This window comes from Mus caroli, unplaced genomic scaffold, assembly GCF_978045245.1.
Source record: "Mus caroli unplaced genomic scaffold, Mus_caroli_1 scaffold_3, whole genome shotgun sequence".
Lineage (NCBI taxonomy): Eukaryota > Metazoa > Chordata > Mammalia > Rodentia > Muridae > Mus > Mus caroli.
Genome location: NW_028227258.1, coordinates 14641056 through 14658689, shown reverse-complemented (window position 1 = coordinate 14658689; position 17634 = coordinate 14641056). Strand labels below are relative to the sequence as shown.

General features: G+C 41.3%; 1 protein-coding gene across 1 annotated transcript in view; it reads left to right on the top strand.

The window, feature by feature from the left end:
* Col24a1 (collagen type XXIV alpha 1 chain) overlaps nucleotides 1–17634 on the top strand; it is a 264200-nt gene that overhangs the window by 33682 nt on the left and 212884 nt on the right. Inside the window, exons 9-13 of the mRNA XM_085835446.1 lie at nucleotides 8525–8569; nucleotides 13185–13238; nucleotides 14402–14446; nucleotides 15576–15629; nucleotides 16982–17026. Coding sequence (XP_085691572.1) covers nucleotides 8525–8569; nucleotides 13185–13238; nucleotides 14402–14446; nucleotides 15576–15629; nucleotides 16982–17026 — 243 coding nt within the window. The remainder of the gene's footprint in view (nucleotides 1–8524; nucleotides 8570–13184; nucleotides 13239–14401; nucleotides 14447–15575; nucleotides 15630–16981; nucleotides 17027–17634) is intronic.

The window sequence follows — 17634 nt, the reverse complement described above, 5'->3', positions numbered from 1 at the left end:
AGAAGGAAGGATTTCTTTAGGCCTACGGTTCACAGATAATCAGTCTTCAGGTAGCTGGCAACAGAGGTAGAGAATCCTAGTGGGAAGAGCATGGTTACTCGAATTATGGCAGCCAGGGATCAAAGACAGTTACAAAGGACTGAATTGGTTCAAGAACCCATCTTGATGGCCTACTTTCTCCTGGTGGGGCCTTCATCCTAAAATCCTAAACATCTCCGGAAATAACAAGCTGGGAACTCATCTTCAATATCTGAGGGCTATAGAGGAAGGGCATGTCATTTCCACATTGTAATGTGGAGGCATGAAAGTGAGTCTTGGCAACAGCTAATAAATAGCTGCAGTCACGTGTGCATAGCAAGTCATGTGACAGATGCTCTTTCTCCGAACCCAGCTACTGTAAGTAGCTCTCTAATAAACAAACTCTCCATGTCAAACTAGATTTGGCAGTAGCTCAGAAAAAAGGTTGAAAATTTTGAGTTGATACTGTTTCATTTCTGAAAATGTTTTCTCCTTTTTCCAATTGTATCCGTTAATGGACACTGAGCACAATTAAAAAAAAAATCAGGTAACGTTAAGAATGCAAAGCACATGAGGGTACAGTCTAAACTCGGACTTGCTGGTTGCTTAGCTGGCCTGAGACAAGTCCCCATCAGACTGTCTACCTGTATGCATTTTATATGAATAATACATTCAAAATGGGCCTGATATGGTTTACTGTTCCTTTCTGGTTGGAAGGATAAGGGCAGACAGTATTGGGTAGAATGTTCAGGGATTAATGACCTTTAAACTGTTTAGGTTTTTGATCTGTAACAGTTATAGGACCTTTTAAAAGGTTAATAACCTTTTAAACATGGAACTCGTTAACTCAGTCAAATTTTTGGTAGCATTTTATTTGCACAGTTGGTTCCTACAAACAGGATCTGTGCTAGAAGAATCTAGAATAGAGGCTCATCTAGCAATGCCTCACCCACCCTGTTCCTTCATTCTTGCAGTCCTTCCCCAGAGTCAGATGCCTTCCTAAGCTCAAATCTGTACTTTCGTTTCTCTAAGGGAAGAAGCTAAAATAAGCCCAGAGTGGTTAATTTCAGCATCACAGGAGTTATAACAGGAGTGAGGCAGAGACCCATGGAGACTGAATCTGTGGGCCTTTAACTGTGCATACGTTCATAATGAGAGTTAAATAAGGTACTTAAGTTTTAACAGATACAAACTAATTACATAATTTTATCCATTGAGGCATTTTATGGATTACTTTGGTAACACTGCTGATATCAAAAGTATCTATTTTATTACATGCAGTGTTCTAATATGCTGAGCACTTTTAAAAAACAACCCTGAGTGTGTATATAATGCTGAATATGCCAAATATAAATGAACCGAAGTCTTTGTGGGCTAAATAACTCACCCAAAGCCTTTCACTGGCGACTCAGTCCCAGCCTGTTTGACACAGTGACTGTGCTCTTTGTAATTCTTCATAGCATTTCCTATGTGCTAATTCATTGTCTAAGTTATTGTTTAGTTCATTATTTAAGCTACTAGAATTTCAGTATTCTATATTTCTGTCTCCAGTCTGTATGCAAGAGGAAGTGAGACACCACTTTTCACAAAAGCCACTGGATAAACAGTTTTGGATGACAGATGATGTGGCTTCACTATTCTTTGTCTCTGAAAGGGGTCTGGAAATATTAAAATCCTCCTAATACAAACCAAACTCAAATGCAAGTGATATTAAAAACTAAATAGACCGCAAGGAAACTCATAGAAACTCTTGAGATAAATAAAGATTAATGTGGAAAGTTTTGACAACTTTAAGTACTATTGAGAGAAATAGCAAAGTAGGACGGCTGACATATTTTTCTCTACTCTCCAACAGAATTATGTTATTTGAATCTTTCTCCTTTTAGCCTCACTTCTAATTTTAAAATAGAAGCATCTCTATCCAGCAACGTTTGTCCCCTGTGTTGACCCCTCTATTACACTGCCTCTATTCACTTTTTTTGCATAACTCTTGTATTTCCTAGGAGCTAAAGTATATTTTTAATTCCCACTTACTAATTTTTTTTTTTTTTTTGCCAAAACGGCAGATAAATTGAAACCAGAATGCATGCTGAGTTGGACAGAGGACAAAGGATGTGAGTCCAAGCTTGGATTCAAAGATAGTTCTTCAGATTGCTTTATAAATAGCCATCAGCTGTGATATTAAAATTGGAAGCCTGCTATTTTGCAGAGTAAGAATGTCAGGAGTGTAATCAAATGCAAAGGTTTCCTAGGTTTGAGAGGGTTCGGGAATGTAAGCAGCTAACTGTAAAACATATCGACATTTGAAGCGCTCCGTCACAGTGCATGTCATCTCTGAATATCAGAAAGCAGTTCTGGGCTTTAAATTAATCGTCATAAGTCAATACAAGCTCTTATTTTATTTGACTACAATTGATTCAGCTTTTTGAAAATGTCCACAGTAAAAGAGACACAATGGAGTAAAAGTTCGTAGGAAGCAGGGAAGGGAGAAACTGCTTCCACAGACTCCTCTGTGGTTTCCCAGTCCCCTCATAAGCTGTTAAAGCAACAGCAGCACTGATGAGTAGTCTTACTGAATGTCAGTGGGAGAACTAATAAAAGAATCCAGCTTGGCTGCAGGTCAGGGCCTGAGGAGACAATGTGAAGATTTCCACCATTCTATAGCCAATTCTATACGTCACCTCTTGCTGGCCCGTCCTCCTTCCTATAAAAGTCTGCAAGGCTAGTTCACCTCTGATCGGTCCTCAGCCAAATGTGGTGCTAGCATCTAAATCCAAAGCTACCACTTACAAGCTGTCCCACATCCCCTGTCTCCATTTCTACCCTCTGCCCTTCCTGCAAACAGGACTGGGGGGCAAGGCCACATGGTTCTCTGAATGCTCTGGGATGGAAGCTAGGGGTAGCCAAAACTTGTCAGCTGGAGGGCTTTGAAAATCTCCCTTCAGTCTGATTGAGGTTGTTGACATTTCAACATTGGCAATAATTTCATTTGACTTAAAGTATTTCAGCCTCTATAATTATATCTATAGCCTCAGAATCAGCTGCCGTCACTGGGCATTGCTGCGGTTAATTCAGTACATTTTCAATTCAAAAGCCTGTTGTAACTCAAAGAAGTACTAAAATTAAAATCTTGGCCTGGCTAGTTGGCTCAGTAGGTAGAGGTGCTGACTAACTTGGACCCACAGCCTGAGTTTTATCCCTGGACCTCATGACAGAAGGAGAAAAGCAACTACAGTTACTGGTCTTCTGATCTCCATACATATCTGTGGCACAAGCTTGTGTGTGTGCATGCAAGCATAAATAGATAAATTGAATAAAAACAAATAAGTTTAAAATTAAAATCTCCATGTGAAAATAGACTCCAAGCTCTACTTTTATGGGAACTCCTGCCACAAATTTAAGATAATTCTTTAATTTATTGTAGTGTGTTTTAATCTGTTTTTGACATAGAGATATTAAGTTTTCTTGTTGACCAATTTCTTTAATGGGTGTTTTTCCTCTATTCTTATCAGTGTCTTCAGTGAAAAAGATCATATATTGTTAGTTTTTGACCTTTTGATGTTTTACTTGAGTCAAATAAAAAGCTCTCAGTTAGAATCTTGATTCTATTCAAGTAATCTCCCATCCATCTTCCCAACATGTCATCCACTCTCACCTGGGCACTGAAAGTCAACACTGATGTCAGGAAAAGAAGCCACTTCCCCTTTTGTTTTTTTGTTTGTTTTTTTTTTCCAGACAGGGTTTCTCTGTGTAGCCCATGCTGTCCTGGAGCTCGCACTGTTGATCAAGCTGGCTTCAAACTCAGAGATATTGCCTCTGCCTCTGCCTCTGCCTCTGCCTCTGCCTCTGCCTCTGCCTCTGCCTCTGCCTCTGCCTCTGCCTCTGCCTCTGCCTCTGCCTCTGCCTCTGCCTCTGCCTCTGCCTCTGCCTCTGCCTCTGCCTCTGCCTCTGCCTCTGCCTCTGCCTCTGCCTCTGCCTCTGCCTCTGCCTCTGCCTCTGCCTCTGCCTCTGCCTCTGCCTCTGCCTCTGCCTCTGCCTCTGCCTCTGCCTCTGCCTCTGCCTCTGCCTCTGCAAGTACTGGGATTAAAGGTGTGTGCCACCTTTAAGCTTTAAGGTTAAACTCCTTAAGGGTTCTGTGTATCCCCTCTAACTTTACCACACTTGTGGTGATTTACAAACATCTTTCATCCAGATTATAACAGTGCTATGCAATCCACCCTCTTTCACCCCACTCATCCCAGCATTCTCTTTCCAATATCTGGTAAGCAACATGAAGGAAGGGATTATTTACTTTTGCTCCCAGCTTCAGATTCTTGTCTATGTTCCTTGATTGCCCTGACTGTGAGCACTAAGATGAGACAGACCATTGTAGGGAGCATGCCCAAGAGGAGTTCCTCGCCTCAAGTGGTCAGGAAGCAGGGCTAGGAAGAGACTGGGGCCAGATACCAACTTAAAGGAGCTCCTGTAGTGATCTGCTAGCCCTGTGTTCTAGTGTCTGCAGTTCCCCAAATAGCATCACCAACTGAGGATTGTGTGTCTAGCTTGAAAGTCTGTGGGGACCTCACATCTTCAAATGGTCTTTGCTTTTGATGGAATGAAGAGCCAACCTACAGACCCTGAGATTGGGTTTGCTTTTAAGTACATCCGTCTTGAATTCATCCCATGTCTTCAAGCCTACAGTGAGTCTCAGATCTGCTTTTCATCCATATATCAGCTAAATTTTGCAAACTCAACATCCTTTCTGACGGATTCTTGCACTCACAGAATTCTAGCAACTGCAATTTAGCAATTACCCAATTCAATGCTATCATTTTACATACGATGACGCTGAGGCTTGTGATATGACTAGTCACTGAAGAGATTGGAGCCAGAACCCACTGTGCTGCTCTGTGCATGTTAGTAACACTGAGAACAGACACAGACAACATCTTGTTTCACTTAGATGCTTTTGATTGCAAAGGACGGGGCCATAGGCTATCACTTGGGGGTCAGCGTTTCAATCCCTGCTGAAGCATTAAAGGAAAAGGGAATCATGTGGAATCTAAAAATAGGGCTGTAATATGATGACCCTTATAGAGACAGGCTGATGCCAAGCAGATCTGGGTAGCTTAGTGGCATATTTGTGGATGTTTAATGTACATTCTCCCTCTCTCCCTCCCCCTCCCTCCCTGTTTCTCTCCCTCCCTCCTTTTGTCCTCCTTCCCTCTTTCCCAACCACCCTTCCCCTCCTTCTCCGTCTCCCTCCCCCCATCAATATACCATTTAAAGTTGTCTTTCTTCTCCTCTGACAACTTTTCTCAGCATCATCGCCAATCACTCTCAGTTTTCCTTGTTCTTATGGCATCTCACAGTCCCCACTAGGGAGTACCTGAATGTTTCAGCATTCTTGTTTTATATGACTAGAAAAGATAAAGTAATTGAAACAGTGACTCTATTTAGACAAATTTCTTCATTCTAAGTGATCTCATGGGCTAATGGCAAGACTGGGTATTGCTCTCTCTTGGGTCAAATGTCAACTGCAATGGCTGAGTCCGGCTGGGATTGAACTCGTGAAGAACAGGTCATGCTGGGAGGTACTGGTGTTTTCTCAGGCTCTCTGACTGAAGGTTCCCTGAAGGGGGTGGGATATGCATGCAGGAGATACTGCACTGTTGTAGAATGCATCCCAGAAAGTAGTCCAGAGGTACCTGAGACCAGTGCTTCATGCTGTTTCGATGTGGGTGAGGGAGGAAGGAAATGCCAGAGAAAAGCGTGTTGCACATAGCTATAGACTCAAGCTCGCAGAAGGGAAAGGGAGGGAGGGAGCACCTACTTCCTCAGAGAGATGGTGGTGGGAGAGTCACTTGGACTTCTGCACCTCCTGTCCTGGCTCTTCACTGTTCTTTCCTGTCTCCTAAGCTCTCTCAGATGAGAATTCTGCCTCACCTCAGAGAGTCACCACCACATGAGTTCTTACCTCTAACCCTAGCAGAGGAATCAACCTGGCTTTGATGCCTCATATTTTTAATTACTCTTTGGCTATCTTGAAAAATGGAACATCTTAAAACCAAGTGAAAACACAGCACACATTAGGTGCTGTCAGGCATAATACACAAGTGACTGGTAATGTCGGGACTTTGGAGGTGTCCTTCTCGTTCATCAGTTTGGACACAATGACGCCAGTGAAGTCCAGTTACATGTGAGTGTGAGATAGGGACAGATTATGCAGTTCTTGATATATCTATCAAAGCTATGCCATCCTCTGTGCTGTTGGTTATGTCATTTAACTTGCTTCTGTTTCCTCATCTATAAAGGTGGAGGTAATACTGATGTCATAGGATTATTGAGTGACGACAGCTGACTGGGATTTTGGGAAATGGTGGCTTTAATTCGTTATGGCTAAGGAATTTCATTCCTCTCCACTCTTCCTTTGTCTTGGGACTGCTTCCCTGCCTCACTCTTAGAGCCTAATTACAAATGAATTGGCTCTCAGACCTTTGCCTCTTTCCTCTACCTTTCTACATACAGACCATAAAAACTCACCTCTAGACTCCTGTTTCTCTGTCTGCTCTTGGGTTCCTGCTTTAGCCTGTGTTTACATTGCTGTAGCAGTGTCTGATGGTGGAAAACTTATAAAGAAGAGCCATTTATCTCATTTCTCCTGTTTCTGGAGAAGGGAAAGTCCAAAAGCCTGGTGCTGGTTGGTGTCTGAGCTGCTAGTGCTTAGCCTGGCCTGCAGCGAGGCTGCATGCTCTTTGAGCCACTTATGGTGAAGAACAGAAGGATGGAGGATGCTTTTTTAAACAGGTAGATCCTAAGGCCAGTCCCAAGAGAGAGAATTCCCTCCCCAAACAAAGGCATCGCCCTTCTTGTAGATTCGCTCGCTTTGTAAAGGCACCTCCGTCAGCACTGTTATCCTGAGGACCAAATTTAACATGACCTGTGGCAAGGCCATCCTGTATCCAAACCACAGCAGTTTCCAAAACAGCTCTGTGTATTAGCATTCATGTTATGCTTCTGACTTTAAAATCCCCAGAGCTTCCAAAAGTAGCTACTGTAGGCTCATTGGGGAACCAAATCCTTATTCCAGTCTCTAATCTGCTTATCTAAACTTGCCTTCTCTACAGCAACTGATCCGTATTCACTTCATTAGGTCACTGTGAACCACTAAAATAAATAAATAAATAAAAACTAAAAAAAAAAAAAAACCTTTGTTTCTTGCAATATAGAGATGGGATATGTTGACATTTATAACTGGCTGGTTCACTTATGAGTTATATTTTGCTTCAATTTCTATGTGTTTCCTTTGATATCAAGCCTGGCCTTTAACTCCTAAGCCCATCTTTCCAGTCCAATTCTGAGGTAGGTTAGAAAAGGAAGTTGAGCGGGGAATATGACTTGGTCAGTAATGTACTAGTTGCCCAAGCCTGAGGACCTGAGTGTAGAATCTTGGCACCGTGTTTAGAAGCCAGGTGTGAGGGTGCAGTTTTGTAACACAGCTTGGGATGGCAGAAGCAGGAGGATTCCTAGGGCTCTCTGGCCAGAAAGCTAAATCAGTAAACTCCCAGCTTTCTGAGAAACCCTGTCTCCAAAAACATGGAGGAAGCTTGAGTAAGAACCAGACATCAACCTATGGTCTGGCCACACATGCACAAATACATACAAACAAGCACATATACACATGGGCATGTATGTACACATGCATACACACGCCAAAGAGAGGGAAAAAAAAGAAAGAAAGGAACTGTTCTCTGTGTTCACTGAAGTTTCTGGAAATGGATATTGATTCACTAAGTTTGTATCAATAAGCCTCCAAATCTCTCCTTTCTTCTTTGTTTCAACTTCTTTTACTCTGTTGCAGATCTCTCTAGTGGGGTTAATTTCACCATCTATGTTAGGGTGTTAATGAGGGATTAGGATTTGTTCGTGTTTCTCTGACCTAGAAAAGATTTCTATAGTTGATTTCCTAGATGGCTTTTTTTTTTTTAGAGCCCTTTGGATGAATCTGTGGACAGTCTCTTTCCTTGGTCAGTTCATTCATGAATTGCAACAGTGACTGGATTAGAGACAGGGCTGGATGTGGTCCAACTTCTCAGTAATTATAAACAGATTATGTCTGAAGGCATGTTGTCTCAATATTACTGAGCTAAACACACTTCTAAAAAGCCTCAGTATATTTAGCAGAGTCTTTGCTAGATTGGAGCCTTTTATAATAGTTATTTTTAGAATTCATTTTTTTAAATACGAATTAAACTCGTATTCAAATTTAGTAAGAAATAGAATATTGTATTGATTAGGGAACTAACAGTAGTGATCAAAAGCTAATTAGGGGCTGGGGATATAGCTCAGTGGTGGGATGCTTGCTTGCCTGGTGTGTGTGAGGCTCTGGGTTCAGTGTCCAGTGTTAAAAAACAGAGCAAGTAAACATAGAAACAGAAATCCCAAGATTTTAGAAGCTACATTTTGTTAGTCAACTGCTTTCTGTGGGTTAACTTTCCATGCCAGATCTCCACTTCTTTCCTCGTAGGGTCTCAAAGGACACCCAGGGCTCCCCGGACTCCGCGGCGAACACGTAAGTGCTTTCTGGCATTCTCTGGTCACAAAGGTGGGCATAAAGCATCTCGCCGGGGAGATAATTCCTCTCTCACCACTGCCATGTTTCCTCCGAGTTATTCTCATTCTATTTAGCGCAAAGAGAACACCGTTTAATCGACTAGCTATAGATTATCAGCAAACTTATGAACTAGCAACATTTTAGTCTTCTTGCTTTCTCTTTTCCTGCTGTGTTCAGAAGAGTGGGGTCTTAAACCTCTGATTCACAAGTCTATTTGAGAATTCTGCAATGACTGCAGGCCCTCTCCAAGAAAATATACATATCTATGCGCACCGCTGACCTTCAACGTTAGTATTCACTCGGTTCTAATTGGATTATGAGACCCTAATCAGCAGCAATTCAAACTAAAATGGTCTACACATTGTTATCCTTATGCATGGGCACGCACGCGCATGTACTGTGTAAAAGTCGACATACATTTGTAACTGCTTGGGTATGGATCATGGTACTTCTTTTCTCTCCCACCGGAAAAAAAAATGACATTGCACCATAGAAAATATGTACTCGTGGACAGTGAGAAGGGAGGAACAGAACCCAGCTAAGGTAATGATGCAGTAGAGCCTCAGGAAGCCCTGAAGAAAACTCCACAATAAGAAGTGAGGATGAGTGTCTGAGGGAAATACACAAATGAGGAAACAAAGCCAGACTCCTCTGTGATTCATATGAAGCAGGACAGCATTGCTCTTCCAGTCCCTGAGGTGCAATTTTTCAAGATTACTAATTACCACCCATGGCCAGGAAGGTGGTGTGTATATCAGGAGCAGATGCAGGCTTGGCTTCCTGAAGCTCAGACAAGTGCTGAAAGGCATGTGAACATTTACAGGATGGGAGTAAGGGAAGGGTGGTAGGAATTAGCCCCCAGGGAGGAAAAAGCATCCCTAGAAATGCCTTGGCGGAAATGTGAGGACTCCAACATCAGTGACAACGCAGCATTGTCACTACTGAATGAATCCTCCCAACTGCTCAGCTATCTGGTTCTGTTAACTCACATGGTATTGCTCTGAGGGGTAATAGTACTACTAGCTGGGGAGTCTGGATTTAGTTTTAAAGACTGGAAGATTTAGTTTTAAAGACCAGAGAGTTCGAATGGTAAAGCACTTGCCACGAAGACCTCACTTTGATTCCTAGCACGCACATAAGAGACAGAAGGATCCTTGGGCTTCACTGTCCCCGGGTCAGGGTCTACTTGGCAAACCTGGCTCTCAGTGAGAGACTCATAACTAAAAATAAGGTAGATAGCTCCTGAGAAATGGCCCCACAGTTAGCCTCTGGCCTCTGTGTGCACATGTTCACACACACACATAGAGAGAGAGATGCTCACGCACATACCCTTTATAAAGACTAGAAAAAGAGGAGTGAACATTCATAGTGGCTTGAGGAACAATAATCTTTCATTTCAACCCTGAGAATACCAGATGTGCCAAGGAAAGTAATTGAGTCATTTCACTTGGAGTGTGGCTGTGATCCTAAGATTCATTTCTGGGGGAAAAAAAATTATCAGTAAATCAGCCAGCAAACACTTGAGAGCACAATTATCTCATTTTCATCAGAGCTGGCTGAGCCTGGACTTTTTGCCAAACTGTATTATGATGGACTGCAGCCTGTAGGATACTTAATATTTTACATGTGCTAGTTAATGAAATGCTCAGTAGCATTGGCCTACAGCTGCAGTTTCCACTGTAGACACTATTCCTGTATACCGTCCATCTTCTCCACATAATAGTCACATGACCCAGGTGTCATTACTCTGTTTTGCTCATAAGAAAACCAAGATGGTGTAGAAAGGTCCTGGAGTGACACTGCTGCAATTCTTAATGAAATTGTCAACTAAGCACGGCTGTTTTGATGTCCTTTGCATAAGAAGTGACAGTGGGACAGGCTTCCTCCTCTCCTGCTAAGAATATATATTTTTAAATCCATTTTTAAGTACAGAGTGAACTCAGCCACAGTGCCTTTGCGTTTCTGTGCTTGTCACAGTAGATTTTAGAGTGTGGCTGTCCCACAGTATGCTAGTGAATTGTGAAGCTCATGAGGGACGCTTGCTGCTGGCTTTCTTGGTGCTTGGCTGTTAGAGGAGGACTGAGACACGATGGAATTCTCCTGTTTCCTCCCCGCAGCTGGGATGTGTTAGGAACCCATCCTGAATCAGATTCCCCTTGTGTTCCATTGCAGACTCACTTTAAAAAAAAAAAAACAAAAAACAAAAACCCGAGTTCAGTTAACCTAATGTAGCTAGGAATGGAATGAGCCAGGCATGGTGATTGCTGTTAGTCAGAGAGACAATGACCTATAAATAAAAACTGCCTTTTAAATGTGTCTCACCCCTTCCCAGCCTCATATCCAAACACAAAGGCTCATGACTCCCGACTTAGGTCTGTATGTTTTGGAATCGGATGAGACATTAAAGAAGACAGTTGTAGACAGACTAGGGCAAAGGTCATACACAGGAGGCTTTTCCTAGAGTGTTAACTGCGTACCACACTCACATTAGAGGGCATCCGTGAGTAGCAGTCTCTGGAACTAGAATCATTGATTTAAGTCCTAGTGTCCCATGTACTAGCCATGGTCTCCGTGCTGCTGCTGACTGAAATATTTTATCTCTTTTCCTCAAATCTATCACACGGGAACAATAATATCTGTTTTATAGGGTTTTTAAAAGAGATTGAACAAGGTGATATGAACTTAGTGTCTGTAGCATGCTCAGTGAATAGGACATGAATAAAATACCTTACGTAGTTGATGTCAATAGGGTAATATTTTATATATAAAGTTTTAGAGATGGTTCTCACATAGGTAAGAATTTTTGTTGTAAAAGCCTCAGAAGGCCAGTGTTCATTCACAGTCCGTTAAACTATCTACATTCAGTACTTCTACATATCTTCACTGCTCCAGATGTAAAATAATATCCACTTACCAGATGTAAAGCGCAGATAAAATACGTGCTGTCTAAACAGTCTTAAGGAGGAATAATTGTTGGTCAAAGGGGACAGGAAAGGGGACAGGAGAACAAAACTAAAACAAGAGGGAGGGACTTTAAATTCTATCCTCCATTTGCTTTTCCCTGGGTCTGTTCTTTCTCCTGACATCTCCAGATTTTTAGGAGTTCTGAGGTTTCAGTATTTAACTGGAGGTGGTGCTTCTGTGTGCCTCAGAAGGTGGCAGACAAAAGGCAGTCTGCTATCTCTTTACAGGCAGTAAGCTGGAAGTGGGTTCCGTGTCACTGGACTCTAGAAAGCCACCCACTGTTCTACCGCTGGTGGCATATGGTGTTAAATAAGAGCAGCACAGCACACCTTCTTTTAACTTTCCTTCATTTAGGAGTCGCTTAAGCCACATAAACCCCGAGGAAACAGATGAATGGATGAATGAATATTGATGAGTATGTGGAGAGCTGGTTCAGTAACTAAGAGTGCTGGGTGCTTTTCCAGAGGACTAGGGTTTAGTTCCAGCACCCACATGGTGGCTCACAACCATCTGTAACTCTAGTTCTAGGAGATCTGCTGCCCTCTTCTGACTCATGCACATAAACAGCTGTGGAAGTAGATAAAATCTTTAAAACATCAGTGAAAGAGGATGCAAAAAATTAATATATTTTTTACTCATTTTTTTCAGCCATTCTGCAGCAGATTTCCTCTCTGATGTCTTTTGAAACTCTATATCAGTTTTCTTGGAGCAAAATGTATCTGAAGCCAAGAATACAAAGTGTATCAATTCCAAGTGAATTCACTCTGTCTACATTAGCCTGGGCTACTATGTCAAAATTCCACTGGCCAGATGGCTTGTAAACAACAAAGCTTTATCTCTCCCCATCCTAGAGACTGAACATCTAAGATGCTCAGTAGGCCAGCCTGGATGGACTCTAGGGAGGGCTGTATTCAGGGCAGGAGACAGCTGCCTTATATCCTGGCAGGGCTACCCAGCTCTTGACCTGTTCACATAAGGGCCATTCATGAGAACTCCACGCATTTAACATAACTACCCCTCCAAAAGGCCGTGCTACCCCTTAAACCACCAGGTCTGAGTGTTGGGCTTAGGATTTCAATGTATGAACTTGGAGCAGAAAATGAATATTCTGTCCAAGCATCCCCCAGATCTGTTCTGTGAGTTTGAGATAGAGCCATGGCATGATAAAGGTAGGTGTCCATCAAGATCTACTTACTCATCCAGACTCTATACTGCTATGTCTACCTTAGACGGAAACGAGGGGCTGAAGTGTGCTGATCCTCCTCCTTGATGAAACACTATTAAGAAATGTACTTGCTCTTCCTGGGAAATAATTGTCTCATTGACGAGGCCAGAACTAGACCCTCCCTCCCACCTTTGTTATTAGTGGTCAGTATCACACTTGGGGCCTTTATGTAGTGGTTTTATTCATTTTTATTAAAACTTTCAGCTGAACTTCTTCTTTTTAAATAACAATTTCAGTATGATACATACCATGCTATACTCAATAATTTTGGGGGAATTATTATTATTATTATTATTTAAGTTTAGGTATTGTAGATACCAAATATATTTCCTTGGGTGTTCTCTGGGGTTTGCCTATGTCTTATTTATTGATTTTTCATTTCAGGGACTTCCAGGACTCGCTGGTAATATTGGCTCACCTGGCTACCCTGGCAGGCAGGTGCAGTGACTATATTTACAGTTCTCCTTCACGTCCCTCTTCACATCTGCATGGCATATTCTGATTTTGAGAGCTGTTGTTCAAATGATGGATACGTTAGTTCTCCTTCATGGCGAATTACTTAGACAAACAATCAAAATCAAAGTTGTAAAAATTCTTCGAATACTGTACTGTAGACTGGTTTGTTGGACGTGGAAGCCTGGCTTTTAAATATATTTGATATATGTTTTGTGGTGGAATTTTTAAAGTTAAGATGCCTGAGGGAGTAGTGCCACACTAACTTGACTGAAATGAAATAAGCGTGAAGGTGTCTCCGCAACAAGTGTTATTTTAATAACACACTTAGAAAGGCTTGGGAAACAGTTGGCAGTTCTTCACACACCACTATGGGACACTTGCATCTGACATGAATTCAGTTCATTGTACAGTTTTGGAAATCTGTTCCAAACATTTTGTATCTATTTCCCTCCAACTTCCTTCCCAATTTAACGTAAATTAATAATAGTTTTTCTTCTTGGATTTTTCACTACTTGATTGTTTCTAAAAGTAATTAGGTAGATATCGAGCTGTAGATTTATAGCCTCATCATCGAAAAATAGCAAGTGGCAATATGAGAGTTAATCACTTGTTAACAAAAGTGTACCTTGGGCTCTTAGAACTGTCTGATGGTATTGTATGTATGGCGCACTGGAACCATTTAGTGAGGGTGTATGTTATCAGAAAACTAAAGTATGTAGACATACATGACTTGAAGTTTAAAACATATCCGTCTCTTTAAAACTTACCAAAATAGATCTTAAAGTAAATTAAGGGTAAGTCTAACATAAGACTGACAATTTTCCATTGAAAAATAATTTAGAGAAAAATAGTTTGTTGTTCCTAACAACACATGCCAATTTCTTTATTTAGATGACTTAAATATATATATATATATATATATATATATATATATATATATATATATATATATATATTCACTGTACATAATGCCTTTTGGGTTCTGAAATTCCAAAAATCTTTGAGTATTTGTAATGTTCTTTAGGTAAACTGAGCTCTGAATTTCATAGTCTTAGAAATGATACCCTTTTTGTAGTTTTATCAGTCTAATTATTAGCTCTTCAGGCATACTGTACCATCCTGACAACATCTCTTGTTCACACTAGGGTTTAGCTGGACCAGAGGGTAACCCAGGCTCCAAAGGTGTCCGAGTAAGTAGCCATTTTTCATCAATTTGTCATATATGCCTGCAAGAAAGTAGAAGGAAAAGATACAAAGTACTTGCCATTCCCACACTTCTTGGGTGTCTTGAGTTTTATGTAATATGTAAATTTAGTTAGAAAGGAATGAGTTTGCCATTTTCCCTTGGTGCACGGGAGCCATGGGTCCCATCAAGGCTTCGTCCACGTCATTATTATGCACTTCCCATTCTTTTTTTTTTTTTTTTGGTTTTTTGAGACAGGGTTTCTCTGTGTAGCCCTGGCTGTCCTGGACCTCACTTTGTAGACCAGGCTGGCCTCGAACTCAGAAATCCGCCTGCCTCTGCCTCCCGAGTGCTAGGATTAAAGGCATGCGCCACCATGCCCGGCTGTGCACTTCCCATTCTTAACTTGCTGTTAGTGATGCTAGGATATGCTGTACTCACGGAGTGCAGCATCATTTATATATGAACACACCAAAGCCTTAGAAGACACATTGGAGTGAAGAGGTGCAGAAATGTACAGCAGTTTAAGGTGGAGATGATTTGATGGTGAGAATCATCATCATTGTTAGGGGTGAGGACACATCTGAGAAGAAAAAGTCAGCTTCACATCAGGGCCATCCCTTTATGCTTCTAAACCTTTAAAGGAAAATGGGAGCCATCCTTAGTAAACAAAAGAGGGAAAATGGAGTGTACTACAAATTACAACCCCATAGCTGTCATTGCTGGGTTTGGTGTGTACATCCACAGCCTCTGTCTGATTACCAAGATTTATGTGCTGTGCATCTCTCCCCTCCCCTCACTGAAATGCCTGCTTGCCTGTGCTTCTTACAGTCTACCCTTTTATATAAGAGGTCTATGTGTTTTCCTGCCCCAGAGCATCAGCGAGAGAAAGGCTTTGACTGTGTTGATTTGCTGTTGCTGCCGTGCCTTGGGTTGCACTTGACTCTTTTGTATCAATTAAAAAGATTGATGTGTAATGCTTTGACAGAAAGCAGTAACATGAGGAGAAGCTGTTCATAATTTTACATCTTTAAATTTAATATTAAGATAAATGACATTTTTAAACACTTCTACTTAGAATTTTGTGGAGTGAGCAGTGAAACGGGACAATATAAAGATTGTTTTCTTGCTTGAAGGGTTTCATCGGTTCTCCTGGAGAGGTGGGACAGCTGGGACCTGAAGGAGAAAGGGTGAGGTTATTTCCTTCAAATATTATGTCTGAAGCGTTCTCCTGGTGATCTCATGGGAAACTCATATATCAGGAAAAAATTCGTACTGAATTAGCAATTAAGCCTAGGCTAAGAGAAATCACCTGTAGAAATAGGATTTGGCTTCTATAAATTCTAATGAAGTTTTTGTAGGAAATATCATATGACCATATCCAGTTAGAGTTTTTAAATTTAATCTTTTAAAGTACATGTTAAAATATGAAGATAAGGCTATGTGTTACTAGGCCTAGACCTGATGAATTTCTTCCTCTCTGGGGATCATAAATGACTGTAAGTCAAGGTGATCATATTAAGAAGGGTGCTTTTGATATCAATTAATAGATACTCAAACTCAAAGTGGATTGAAGTGGGAAAAATTAAGAATAATGATGGGAATAGTACATGATTTACCAAATTCTGTCTGTCTCTCTCTCTCTCTCTCTCTCTCTCACACACACACACACACACACACACACACACACACACTCACACACACACACATACACACACACACACACACACACACACTACTATTCAAATACTACATATAGATAAATTCCTGTAGTGCCCACATGATTTACCAAATTGTCACACACACACAACATACACACTTTACTATACAAATGCTACATATAGATTAATTCCTGTAATGCTCACCAAGTGCTGTTGTTATTCTCATTATTGAATGAGAGAGTGAGACAAAGACAGAGAGACCACCTGATCCCTGGCCACATACAGGAAGTGCAAGTGCTTAGAACACGGCCACCATGTTCCGGGTACCCAGCCCGGTGGATGACTTATTATAGTCTACTGCTTCTTACATGACCAGAAACCTAAAGAAAAGCTGGTGCCATCTTTATAAAAGATGGTCTGGAGCAGTCAGGGAAGCTTTCTCTCTACCTTGCTTTACTGTAATTGGGTCACATAAAATTAGAAGCTGGCAGTTTGAGGATTGGATTAACTCTGTTTATCTCCAAAGAGAGAGAGAGGAGACACAGGAAGATAGACATCCTTGCCTGTCTTAGCTGTAGAGAATAAGATGTTCTTATTTGTCAGGTTCCTGTTATTGGTGACATGTGTACTCTTCACCAGGAACCATCATTACCTGGGAAGGCAAGGACCCCATTTGAAAGACTAAACGATATCAGCAATCTTCTCTGGAGAATGACTTAAATATATTTTTTAAAGAATATATTGAAATTAAATGAATCTATTGAAACTCCTCTGGACATGATACTCATATATATTTCACTAATTGATATTTAAGAAAAGGAGCTATGCTAACCAATGAATTCATTCAACAAATGCTTGCTTTTGCCTTTTCTGTATCCTAGGGCACCCCTGGGGTCCGTGGGAAGAAGGGTCCGAAGGGGAGACAGGTATGTTCTTTGTCCTTGAGGTCCAGCATGATCTAGTCTTGTTTGTTTCTCGCTTCTTTAAATGTTCCTGAGTGTCTCTGTCTTTGTTTGTTGTGCTGCTTTAACATTGTAGCAGATAATACTTGATACAGCAAAGAACCCAATCACAAAGGAACTCGCACAATATGTACTCACTGATAAATGGATATTAGCCCAGAAACTTAGGATACCCAAGATATAAGATACAATTTGCTAAACGCATGAAATTCAAGAAGAACGAAGACCAAAGTGTGGACACTTTGCCCCTTCTTAGAAATGGGAACAAAACACCCATGGAAGGAGTTACAGAGACAAAATTTGGAACTGTGACGAAAGGATGGACCATTTAGTGATTGCCATATGCAGGGATCCATCCCATAATCAGCTTCCAAATGCTGACACCATTGCATACACTAGCAAGATTTTGCTGAAAGGACCCAGATATAGCTGTCTCTTGTGAGACTATACCGGGGCCTAGCAAACACAGAAGTGGATGATCATAGTCAGCTATTGGATGGATCACATGGCCCCCAATGGAGGAGCTAGAGAAATTACCCAAGGAGCTAAAGGGAACTGCAACCCTATAGGTG